This window comes from Mercenaria mercenaria, chromosome 2, assembly GCF_021730395.1.
Source record: "Mercenaria mercenaria strain notata chromosome 2, MADL_Memer_1, whole genome shotgun sequence".
NCBI classification, from domain to species: Eukaryota; Metazoa; Mollusca; class Bivalvia; order Venerida; family Veneridae; genus Mercenaria; species Mercenaria mercenaria.
Genome location: NC_069362.1, coordinates 11,761,376 through 11,774,819, shown reverse-complemented (window position 1 = coordinate 11,774,819; position 13,444 = coordinate 11,761,376). Strand labels below are relative to the sequence as shown.

At 36.1% G+C, this 13,444-nt stretch overlaps 1 protein-coding gene across 1 annotated transcript in view; it reads right to left on the bottom strand.

Moving 5' to 3' along the window:
• LOC128548891 (uncharacterized) overlaps nt 1-13,444 on the bottom strand; it is a 123,782-nt gene that overhangs the window by 78,881 nt on the left and 31,457 nt on the right. Inside the window, exons 2-3 of the mRNA XM_053524439.1 lie at nt 13,313-13,381; nt 454-519 (exon numbers count right to left, since the gene is read on the bottom strand). Coding sequence (XP_053380414.1) covers nt 454-519; nt 13,313-13,367 — 121 coding nt within the window. The 5' untranslated portion in view covers nt 13,368-13,381. The remainder of the gene's footprint in view (nt 1-453; nt 520-13,312; nt 13,382-13,444) is intronic.

Sequence of the window (13,444 nt, the reverse complement as noted above, 5' to 3'; positions counted from 1 at the left end):
GGCAATTAAAAATTGAGTTCTGGCAAGTAAAAATTTTGCTGAAATTGCCCCATGGGCACATGCTCTACAGAGTTAAAGTCAAGCCCTGTTGTGATGGTCTTTGACATTACCTGACAGATTGGCCATGTCTCCCCTGATTAGCCGCAAGGAGCAGGCAGGGGTGTTTGCAAAAAGATATAACTATTGTCATTATTTATATATTATAACTGACTCAAAATGACCAATGTCTTGACTGCAGGTTAAGCACTGCTTTGGCTCAAGTTTAAGTGAGTGAGTTGGGTTTTACAGCGAATCGACACAAAATGGTCATATATCGCCGAGTTCAAGTTTAAGAGTATAGTTTAGAAGTTTTACAATATATGTTTCTCTCTCTATATATATATGGTCAATGTAATACAGAACATGGGACACAATATATTTAATAGAATTATGCAACAGATATAAAACACTAACTTTGCTTTTCGTACACTTCCTCCGTAGTGACAGCTACAGACACTGACAAGCAACTAAAAAAGAAACCTGAAAGAAAAACAAATTAAGAAATAATGCAGGCCTTTTTTCATCATTTTTTCATTTTTAAGAAAATCATCAGTTATTTTAAATTTAAGCATTATGTCCTCAGTGTACCTTCAATTTTGTGTTGGTGTTATTTTTAATAATTGTTTGCATATCATTACCCAGCCTTTTCAGAAGTAACTGGGTATTTGCTAAAACCAATTGGGTATTTTACCAATCTCGCACTAACAAATGAGTATTTTTGCTTACAGTATACATGGTATATATCATTCGACAGGATTTACTAAGTACCTAAGTACTTTAATGGCGCCCTTCAATGTTTGATACAAACATGTATTTAAAACTGTAATGAATGTTCCACTGCTGTTTTCTTTTTCACTTTTAATGCAGTCGGAGATCAGTTCATCTTGAGTATCCCGAAAGATGTGGTCACCGCAATATGCATTCTCCCAAAAGATGTCATCCAGTATTGGTGACACTACATCGTCACAAACAGATAACTGTCATTGTTGAACAGCAAAATACCCCACTAATTTGTTTGTTTGTGCTGCAACGTTTTTTCTCCGACCTCTTTTACATTTTATCGGTGTAAAATTGTTTACAATTTAGCGTCCAAATAACACCGGTCAGCCGACTGAATGGTCCTGTGATTTTTCCGATAATTGCAACCTGTTCTGCGGTAACGTATAACCAGTCAGTTAAATCAAGCGTTAAAGTCTCGTACCCGTTCTAGTAATAAGGAAAATGCGATATGCAAGCGGTATTTTACGAACTGGGTATTTGGAATTTAACTTGCGTTTCAGTACGCACACTGTAATATGAATTCAATTGGGTTTTCTGCATTGCGTAAATACGCAAATACGCAGCTTATCTGGAGCTCTGATCCAAAATGTCTAAACTTGGTGACAATTGATTATAGTTTTTGAGTAATGGATTGTGGCTTAAAGGAGCGTGCTCCTACGCAGAACTTGCTTGGTTTATCCTCTCTGAATTACTCCTTTGGTTGTGGTAAAGTTTCTCTAAATGGCAACAGATCAGATAAATCTAACAGCACCAGGATGAAGAGGCCTCCTACCAAGACTAATCTTGCTTTGCAGATTGTGGTGTGCTAGTTACGTTAGAAAACCTATGTTAATAATGGCTTTTCATAGACCAACGAAAATGTATTTATTCATAAAATACATATAGCTGCCAGAAGCAGTACTGTAAATTCGGTATTATTCGCGGTGTTTTAATTTTCGCTTTTTTTCGCGAATCGGGTGCATCGCAAATTCATAAATCCACGTAAATTTCTTTCCATAACATACAGACATATCCAAAAACAAGAGCTGTCTCCGTAGGATGACACATGCCCCCGATGGCACTTTGAATGAATAGTTATGGCCGATGTTCGAGTTTAGGACCTTTGACCTACGGAGCTGGGTCTTGCGCGCGACACATCGTCTTACTGTGTCACACATTCATGCATAGTTATTTTAAAATCCATGCATGAATGACAAAGATATGGACCGGACATGCCCATCAATGCACTATCATGAAAAATGATCTTTAACGTCTAAGTGTGACCTTGACCTTTGAGCTACGGACCTGGGTCTTGCGTGAGACACGTCGTCTTACTGTGGTACACATTCATGCCAAGTTATTTGAAAATCCATCCATCCATCGATGACAAAGATATGGACCGGACACGCCCATCAACGCACTATCCTTTACTGTCTAAGTGTGACCTTGACCTTTGAGCTACAGACCTGGGTCTTGCGCACTGCACGTCGTCTTACTGTGGTACACATTCATGCCAAGTTATTTGAAAATCCATCCATCGATGACAAAGATATGGACCGGACACGAAAATTGCGGACAGACCGACAGACTGACAGACCGACAGACCGACAGACAGACAGACGGTTAAAAAACTATATGCCTCCCTTCGGGGGGCATAAAAATGTCCGAAATACGCTCAAGTTCAGCAATGAATAATAGCCGCCTGTACATGATGTTTATTGAATGAACTTCAAATTATTTCAATATATTATGAATAAGTATAATAAAAATCCTCGATTTCATGTAGAATATACTTCTTAAAGGCAGAATTTACGCTAAGGTCTATAGGTTGGACTTACATGTACATGTAGCTGGCAGGGATGTACTATATAACATAACTTAGTTTTTTTCAACAGGTTATGGATGCACTTTGTGTCAAACAGGCACAGCGCGTGTTGTCTGAGGGGATGATCCATATCATTCTTTATCTTCTCTACAAACCTGAATCTTTTTACACATTTCGTTTAGATAACAATAGGGATTAGCGGACAATTTATCACACCATCGTATTATACACTTGTACGTTACAATTATTCATGAAATGACTGTAACAAACTTTAAACATTTTATCAGCTATTAAATGTAATAAGAATAATCGCCCGTAAATTGAATAAAATATTAAAAGGCTCTTTTCAATCAATTTCAGTAGAACAAAAGCTATTTGTCTGAATAAAGTAACTGATTACTAATACGAAATAACCATAACAGACCATGTATTTAACAAGGCGTTGGCGTGCATAAATTCAGTAAGGTGCGGAAGAATTGGCATAAATGTAATCACCACTTCCGGAATTGGAATTTCGCTAATATAAGATAAGAACCTTCGCGAATTTAAATTTCTGACCCTCCCGTCGCGAATTCATAAATTCGCGAAATTCATAAATTCACGAAATAATTCAGGGTGCGGGAATCCGTGAAATAAAGATCACACGAATATAAAGTGATTTACAGTAATTGTTACATATATTTTTATTTCACATTGATTAATTATCGAAAACTGATTGAAAATCCCTGTCCAATTATTTTCATGACTGATCATGAAAATGGACCAATTAAGCATCACTAAACGGCAGGCAGTTAACTTTAAACCAGTGTTCCTGAATTCTGTACCAAAACTAACCTGTTCTCCACAAATAACTACCAATCAAAATTAATCACATGTGCAGGACGAATGCTTTTAGACACTTTTTCATCAATCACCTCAGACAATATTACCCTCACCTTAGGATCAGGCTCTGTAGATCATCTCTCTTCCTACACAGCTAGGAGAGGGACATCTTCTGACGAACAATATCTTAATTTACAGTACTGGCCAATTACACTATGGCCAATTTATTAAAATAAGGAAAAGCCGTAATTTTAGAAACAAGAGCACTGCAATGCGGAGCAATATACGCCCGAATGTATGACCTTTGACCTCAATGTGTGACCTTGACCTTGTAGCTAGCCATCCAGAACATGTGCTCTGCACATCGTCTCAATGTGGTGAACATTTTAGGGTTAGAATTTAACATTCTTTCACTTGCAAATTTTTGCGAGTACAAAAAATTCCGACGTGCAATTTATCAACTTAAGTCACAATTTTTTTCAACCGTTTTGGGCAGAAGCAAGGCTCTGTCCTCCAGAACACTACCGGTAAGCATGTGTAGTACAAAACATGGTTTTTCCATCAAGTATCGTGTGTGCGCATACTGGCAGTTACCGTGTTGTGTAATAAAAATCAAACAGTCCACGCACTATGTGAAAACGTCATCAATCGGTGCATACTGTGTGAAATATCATCATTAAATGCATATTTACAGCAGATTGAAACTGAGTTAAAGAAATTAAAACCATCGTAATTTCTACCGTATTTTCCCGAAGTCTTGGGACAGCATAAAATAATTATTTTTTTCACTGTCCCAAGACTTATTTCCCGAAAAATAATTATTTTGAAGTGTCCCAAAAATATGGACACAATAATCGTCATCGGGTAACATCCCCCACTCACCCGTGTTGAAAGCGAAAAAAAATGTTAACTATTATCAGTAATTATTCTGTTGATAAAAAAAGTAATTGGCCTTGTTTTCATCATCAATTAACAACCCCTCAAAGAGCTAAAAGAAGTGTGTCGGTATCATGACATCAGAAGTGGAGATCAAAGCGGTACAAGGGTGAAAGTATGGAATATTGAAAATCCTGAAAAATTTGCTGGGGGCTTGGGGGCCGCTAGGGCCCCCGGTGGGTCCAGGGCAAAGCCCTGGTAGGGGGCCAGGGGGGCAAAGGCCCCCAGAAGCTTCTGAGAATTAGTGATTTTGAACGCTTAGAACAGCCCTATTCTACCCTTATATGTGTGCCAAAAATTTACTTATTATATTGCACAAAATGCATGATTTTCAGTTAACAGCAACTTTTCTAAGTCAAGGACTTGTTTCAACAATATACCCTCAACATATTTTTGTAAGATTCAGACTGAAACTACCTGAAAATTCTAGCAACATTTTTGTTTTTTCATGACACCATATTTTAATGTTCTGGCACAAACATTCACAAAATGCAGACCCTGCAATATCCGGTTTTCGTAGCCAAAGACCCATCGATCACCATCAATGTCACATTCAGATAGCCAAGCCCATCTCCATTTGTTACCATGTTTGCTTTCTAAGTCCTAAGTATTGTACGCTGGCGGTAAAAACATTATTTTTCAGGCACTATCCCGTGCAGCCCTAATTACGGCGTGTTAATCCCCGAAAGAAATCTTTATCTTCCTCCTGTTCCTCGTGGAAAGATTGATACTTTGGAGATAAAAAGCGTGCAAACCGTAGAAATCAAGACATGCGTGTGCAAGTCTGTGCAAACTTTGACGCGGAAACTTTTAGGCGCACGTGAAAGTCATGAAAAACGTGAGCGAATAGTTATATAAACGGTCGTCTAAAATGATGTTTTAAAACAAACAGTTGAAGTAAATTTCGGTACGTAACGGGATCGAGTAATCATCACTGCAATATTTTTTTATTAAAGTGACTTTTCCGTGGTTGACGCTTGTTTTATAATTGGAACTCTTTACAAGGTGTGTATAATAAAATCCAGACATCACGGAAGTTGCCAAAAATGGCCGGACATTCGGTCCTGCACTGCCGGGACGAACATTAAATATAAAACAAACAGGAATCTAGCTTCCTTTTATCAGTATGCAGCTGTTAATTATTTTTCTTGTATCCTATCTGATCTAGATTGCTTTGGATTCGAAAATCCCGAAAAAAAATTATCATCAACCCACCCCTGTTCAAAGCGGAAAAAAACATTAACAATTATCGGTAAATATTCTGTTGATAAAATAAGAACTGGCCTTGTTTTCGTCATCAGTTAAAACCCCCTTAAAGAACTAAAAGAAGTGTGTCGGTATCATGGCATCTGAAGTGGAGATCAAAGTTGCCCGAGATTGTCATGGCATTCAGTGTTCACGAAAGACCCTGAATATTCACAGGACAGTCGGTCTGGTAAACATGATTTTTTTACAGGACCGGATAATATTTTACCAGACCGAATTCTTTTTAATAAATTTGGTATCTGATCTTTAAAACTGGTATTTATACATAGTCTTAAACTATATAGACAGCATTACACGAATCTACATCCTTTTAGTTTATTTCCACATATTAACTGAAACAGATTTCAGACATTAAGTTTTCAGGCTGTAAAAAGTCTCCCTGTACTTGGATTCAGTGTTGTTATATTTTCTGGTCCTTTTGGACCATGGAGTCCAACATTTGTGTAATAGATTAAGAGTCCCGCTTAAGCCGTTGCTTGGGAGGCGCGTGAGAGATGTCCTCTCGCGAACAGACTCGGTCAAAACGAGTCTGCTGTTATTCTTCTTGGTTGCATTCTTTGCTTCCAAAGGATCTTTTTACAGATTTTATTCATATTCATTTGCTATATCATCGCTGTCTTTTCCCCCACAAGTCTATTGTTTGCACCGAGTCACGTTGATGTTGACATATAAAGAGAAAGATGACCCGGAATTTCTGGAAATTCCCCTCTGGTTCCCGCGTATAAAAATCGAGTACCATCAGCGCGTAGTAAGCATCCAATGATAACGCACGTTCTTAGAATTGTCGTGAGGGGTTTCCACTGTTTCTATTTTTAGTACCAATGAAACAAGCGCTTACTAAAATATAGTTTGACATCAATTTCTCGGGATTCCATGTTACAATTTAATGATGAAAGTCAAACTTTCTCGAAATCGCGGAGGACTTTCTTCTTATTTTATGATATTGACCTGCAATTTTTATCGGACACTCGGTCTTGTGAACTTGATATATCACGCCGGACCGGATCAAAATTTACCGGAAATGTCCGACGGTCCGACGGCTTTCGCGACCTCTGGGCATTACGTCATGTTTTCGCGCCATGTGACACATCACTGTCTGATCGTACCGCATCGGTTCTTTAAAACAGTAAAAAAAGTATCTTCTTTAATTTTTTTAAAAGCGAATGTGCAATATCCCGTATAAACTGACAGGTAAATGTGTCAAACGATAAGTGACCTATTTTCCCTAATTTTTTTTACATTATTGTTTGAGAAGAATATCTCACATAGTGTCGTGTCAAAAATACATCTACGCATATTCATTTACTAATCAAACTTATTTAAAACCACAGCGACATCATACTGCTTTATTTCAAAACCATATTTCTATTTACGTTCACGAGGTCACGTAAGGGTGATTTCAAAAAAAATGAGGCAAATCAAATAAACTTACTTAAAAAGACAAATAAAAGGATTCTTAACATAAATTTTATGTTGTAATATGCGTCTCTATGACCAAAATGTGTGTAGCAAGTTTCATGATGATATATGCTGTTAATCAAATTTAACGAAGGGAAATGTGGCTAAATTTGTTGCAAGTGTAACATTTTTTTGGGACATTTTTACAAAAACAAGTTTTTAAATGTAACTGTGTAAAGAAAATGCTATTTGAGTATGCAAAATATTTGTTTTTGCCGATGCCTTGGACATTCAGGCATATAAATATGGATAGTACTCTAATACACCAACATCTGATGCATTCATTTTGTGCATCGAAGTAACATGACCCATTGGATTTTTTTACAACTAAAAACCTCCATTTTCAAAATAGACTGTATTTTATTAGTTGTTGTGAAGCAAAGATAATGAAAAAGTACCGTATTTTCCCGAATTAAGGCCCCCCCTCTAATTAACGCCCCCCACCCATTTTGGAGGGAAAAAAATCAACAAGAACGGGAAAAAATCACCTACCTCATTTTTATAAGTCCACATAATAAGTAATTTACAGTACTAAAGTCCAATGTATTAAAAATTAAACACACTTTTAAACAATCCATGTACCGTAAGTCCAAAACATTTGTACTAAGTACGGTATGTAACAGAAAATTAAACGGTAAATACATTTTTGATTTGTTTTTACACCACTCGCGCACACGCTTCCTGCCGACTTTAAACAAACTTGCAGCAATGTGTTTACGATATACCCTTTTCTTCGGCAGTTTTAAGAACTTTTAATTTAAAAGCAGGCACAGCAGCGTGTCAAACCATTGACATTGTGTATTGCGCAATTAGCTACCCGCATGTACTAAGGAAAATGTTATCGGAGTACACAGCTGTTTGGGTCATGACGTAATGTGTAGTGTCGCGAGCGTGTCAAAAAGCCAGACATGGAATACACGAGGTACCGTATTTAAATGCATAAAAGACACACTGCATTAAATTGGATGCCAAATAATTACGTTTTGGGGGATTAAACAACACAGAAACACTTTACAGCTAGATTGAACGATGTTTTTAAGTTTTGTAAAAATTTTCATTTTTTATTTTTTTACCTCAAATAAACGCCCCCTCTTTGGAAAATGTAACGCCCCCGGGGGCGTTAATACGGGAAAATACGGTATATGACTTTTCACAGACTAAGGTTTTATCTACACAAAGTATTCTGAAGTTTAAAGATCAGTGCTTTCATACAATAATAACAGTGAATTAAAGATTGTCAGTTGAAATATGTTGCAAGTGTAACATTTGATTAAAAATGACAAGATTTTTTTTCAAATGTGAGATAACATGTACCTTTCTTTATCTATCACAGGAGCATCAACACCATAGATCATGCACAACACTTATTATCATGTATCAAAGCATGTAGATTAATGATGCCATTATAAGTGATGTTGCAAGTGTAACACTATTTTGACATGTGAACTGGACACATTTCTAACCAGATTTAAGCAAAACTGTGACATCTCCATTGGAACAGCTGTACATTCAATTAAAAATAGTTACGTTCTCATTGTTGTAGAGGCTTCATGTTAATGGAATTACTTATTTTTGAGTTAAATTTTATATAAAATGTGTGAATTTACCCTTCATTTATTAACATTATGAATTCTGAAACAAATATTTTATTTAAATAAGCAATTTTAATTGTTTTGCATAAAAGTGCAATGCATACTTGTTCAAAATAAGCAACTTTGGAAGCCAAATACCTGTACTTTATTTGACTATCATGTTAATGCTTAATGTAGGTAAAGTGTTACACTCGCAACAATAAAATTAATAATTGCAAATTATTACATACAGCTGTATTTGTTCTTCACAGAAAATAATATAAATTCAAAGAAACTTGTTTAAACTTAATGTTTATTGACAGAATTGTGTCAGACATTGTTCACTGTTGACATTGTGAACATGTAATCCTTATCTTGCTAAGAAAACATACTGATGCTTTTGCAAACAGCTCAGACCCAGATCAGACAGCCCCGAAAGAGCTGTCCTATCAGACTTTGTACTGTTTGCTTACAGCATGTGACAAACCAGACCTTTAAATTCTTGTTATTGTGAAAAACTTTTTATTTTCAACAGGCAGGCATAATAAAACTATGAATTAATATCATTTCTATAAGGGTACAGTCTGGTAAAAATCCAACAGCAACATCAGCCAATCACAGGCCAGCACATCTTATATGCATGGAGTTTCTCCATAGAGCTCCTGGTAAACTCAGCTGTAAATCCAATCAGTCATTCAGGAGATACAATATTAACAACACTGACCAATCAGCGGCCAGCACAGGTCATAAGTACTGTATGCGCAGAATTTCTCCATGTAGGCAAATTCATCCGAGACATCTTCAATATAGATCCATTGGTAAAGTCTGGTGAAGATCTAAGAAGCCGTTCAAGAGATATTGCGTTCACATCACTGATAAATCACTGGCCAGCACAGGGATTAGTATGTCAATATAGGTCCACTGGTAAAGTCTGGTGAAAATCCAAGAAGCTGTTCAGGAAATTAACATTGACAAATAGTGCACAGGCCAGCAGAAATTGTTTAGCAACAGCGACCCTGATCTTTTAACAAAATTTCCACAAATGCAATCACAGCCTTCCTCTCTCTATAAGCAATCTATTCACTAAGTTTGGTCCACTAAGTTTGGTCAGATTCAAACTAGCCGTTCATGGGATATTGCATTAACATCATGCGCACAGACACACGGAAAGACAGATGCACAGACACATGCCGGACGACTGGAAGAACCCATTTCCATAGCTCCCGGCCATGAATGGGCAAGAGCTTGTTATCAGGCATCAAAAGGGTTAAGCATTTATTGTGATTTTCTATCTATAGACAAGATGGCTGCTACAGGTTAGTCCAGATTAAATGGACCTACATGTGGTTAATTTTTTACCCAGTTTGTTCTAAAATTTTCTACTGTTCTTTATTAAAACTATAAACCCTTCAATTTTCTTATCATGCAAATATTGATGATTATGCAAAAAGTGACTAGACCCACATCAGATAGCTTCTAAAAGAGCCATCTGATCAGGGTCTTCACTGTTAAATTTGCTAAGATTATGTGGCATACCAAGACATCAACTTTTTTTGTCATACGAAAAGCATTGCATTTTTAATAAGCAGATGTAATCGTACTGTGAATTTATTTTCATAATAGTAATAATCTAAAATAAATATTCAGCAAGCAAATTGCATTCTCAACTGTTCATTTTTTGTAATAGAAAGTGAAGTGAAAGCAGTTTCTTGAACACTTCCTAAAGGCCAAGTCCTGGTCATATTATGTTTCTTGAACTTGTTGCAAGTGTAACACGATGCTACCTTTCTAAATATGGTACTAACTTTACTCATTTACTAAATAGACTATCAAAACATTTATAAAATGGCTAAAAATGATTATTAAACATGGATCAGTTCATCAAGAAACAACAAAAGATTGTAATATTCCTTAACTGACATGTTGTCATATTCAACTTTGATTTTCGAATGTTTTTGTTAATTTTGTAAAAATAAATTGTTTATAAACCCCTTTTCTAAAACATTTACAATGTACATGATTATGCTAAGCATTTGTTGTCCACAAACCCAATACATTTCATGTTTATTTGGGAAACATCCATTACCTTAATGTGTTGCAAGTGTAACAAATTTGGAGAAAAATTATGTTTGTTTTTGTATGACATATTTTGGTACGTAACATACATATAGAATAACAAAAAAAGGATCAATTGTTATTTCACTGACCCCAATGTTTATTTTAGAGGCAAGATCTTGTCTTTTGATCTTTTAAAAAAAACACTTAAACTTTTCCATGTGTGAACAGAAAAAAGCTGGTTTAAAATGCTGGAAATTCAATTTTTTTTAAAACATTTTGCAGTCTTATCCAATAATTTGATGAAATTTTCTTTTTTCAAATGTACACCATCATACACAATAAAAAATAAGAGTTATATGTATGATTTCTATAAAACTATCTGTGTTCAAATTTGATACTTATGTTGTCAAAATACACAAAACTAGTTAATTAAAACTGTTAAAATAAAATTCCAGTGTGCTTGTACAATTTCGCCCCAATGAGTTTTGTAAACTTCAATGTCAGGAGATATCAAGCCCATATAATTTAAGAGCCAAGACTGAATTTGAATTTTGAGCTTTCTGTCATGCTAATGTCTTCATTTTTTTTGAAATCACCCGTAACCTATTCTGCCGCATTACACAGAAATCTGTTTGCCAAAAATTGTTTTACTCCTGTATTGAAATAGCTGCCGCTTTTTTATTATTTAAGATTTTTTAATTCTGTTTTTTGTACTTTCTTGTCAAAAGTCTGAATTTTATGACCATAGAATGTAGTATTTATTTACTTTTAGAAATAAATAAATATTTAAGATCGCGCTGTTTGAAATTTTACAAATAAATGTATGAAAATTCGATCGTTTTTATAGACTTTTGCCTACAGGTCGCACGTGTTCGTGGAATGGAAAATTACTGGTATGACGTTTTGATATCTTTACGATTCGCGGGTAAATTCCAGTCAATCCAGGTTAGTTTTAGGGATGTAATTTCTGCATTTGGTAAAGTTACGAGGTAAAATTCACGCGTCCGATCGGATGAGCATACAGAGAGGTCCACTCGTCCCTATCCAGACTTTAACCCACCAATACTCGTATAAGACATAACTCGCAATATACGAGGCGGCTATATGTCCGTGGTGTTTGAAGATAAAATTGCATGCAAGAAATCGAGAAATGCATGCTGCAGACAAAAGTCCGTGCAAATTCTGACGCACGGGAACTTTTCGGCGAATGTAAAATTTATGAAAAACGTAACAGTTGTTTTCATTGAAGTACAGCGCCTATGCGGGCCAATCAAAATTGTCGTTACATATTGACAATATGCGAGATGCGCTGCAAACGGCAAATGTGATAAACAGAGTCGATTGTGTTTGTCGCCGATCGACTGATTTTTCAAGCTTTGTTGATTGATGACACAATACCAACACCCCCCCCCCCCCCCCCCCGAATTTCGACCCGGATTTAGACGATTTGGAAAAACGATCCCGGCCGAGATGGAAAATCCGGAACTTCCGGAGTATTCCGGAAAACTTTCACCCATGGCGGTATAGTTTCCCAGAGTATTTCATGGCATTACGTCATGTTTTCGCGCCATGTTGCACATCACTGTTTGATCGTACCGCCTCGGTTCTTTAGTGCTGAGAAGTAGATCTAGTGTTGTAAAAATCAATAAAAAAAAGATTCTTTTTAATTTGTTAAAGCGAATGTGCAATATCCCGTATAAACTGACAGGTAAACGTAAGTGTCAAACTATAATAGCGGATATCTTACCTCTGTGACCTATTTGCCCTCAAGGAAATTACAAAATGGTTTGAGAAGAATATCTTATTATAAAGTGTCGTGTCAAAAAGTCAGTGTGCGACATTAACTTTTTAACAACGTAGCCAATCAGGCTAAGGACTTCCAATTTTTTGTAGCCCGACAGAATTTTTCTTAGCCCCACTAACTTTTCACTCAAGAATGCATGGACTGGTCAACGTGTCTGATGATGGGGACTCTGACGATGATGATAATTATGGAGTATTCAGAGTCTGTCATTGATAGACTTCTTTTCTGTACAGCAGAGAATAAATTGTTTGACAACATGGCAAACATAGTCCTTTTTATTCCTTCAAACATGCACAGATGCCTGTAAAACAAAATATTTTACTATGGTGCAAAAAATAGAAATTTTATGGCGTTAAAGTTTGGGCTACTGAAATCAACGTCGGGCTTGGAACATTTCTTATCTGGTAGCCCGAACTGGCAAGAGGATTCAAATCTGAATTTTGTACACTGGCTAAATGACATTCCCCCCATCACTTCATTTATCAAATGTGCAGAACTACCTTAAATATTCTATAAAGCAAAACTATGAAAGGGCAAAAACTGCAGTAAAAACTGTCACAGCGAAAGTTATAGTCATCTGCACATAAAGTTTGTTCATCTGTGAAAGTTTGAAGCATTTAACATGTTTAATAAGGCTTGGATAGTGTGGGAGAAGTTGGACACAAAAGATTTTGAGACATACGTACGGACGTAGACAAGCAATGCTAATGCCACCCATATAAATGTGGGAACATAAAAACATAAAAATTTGAATCTTAAATAAAGTTGCCTTACACATGAATACTGGTATATATTTCAAATGATGATGCATTTTGTTTCTAGTGACCATCTTTCACCAGTCTCCTGCAAAGAGAAAAGAAAGAAAGAATACTGCATGCTATTTCTTAATTAATCCTGGTATCATAT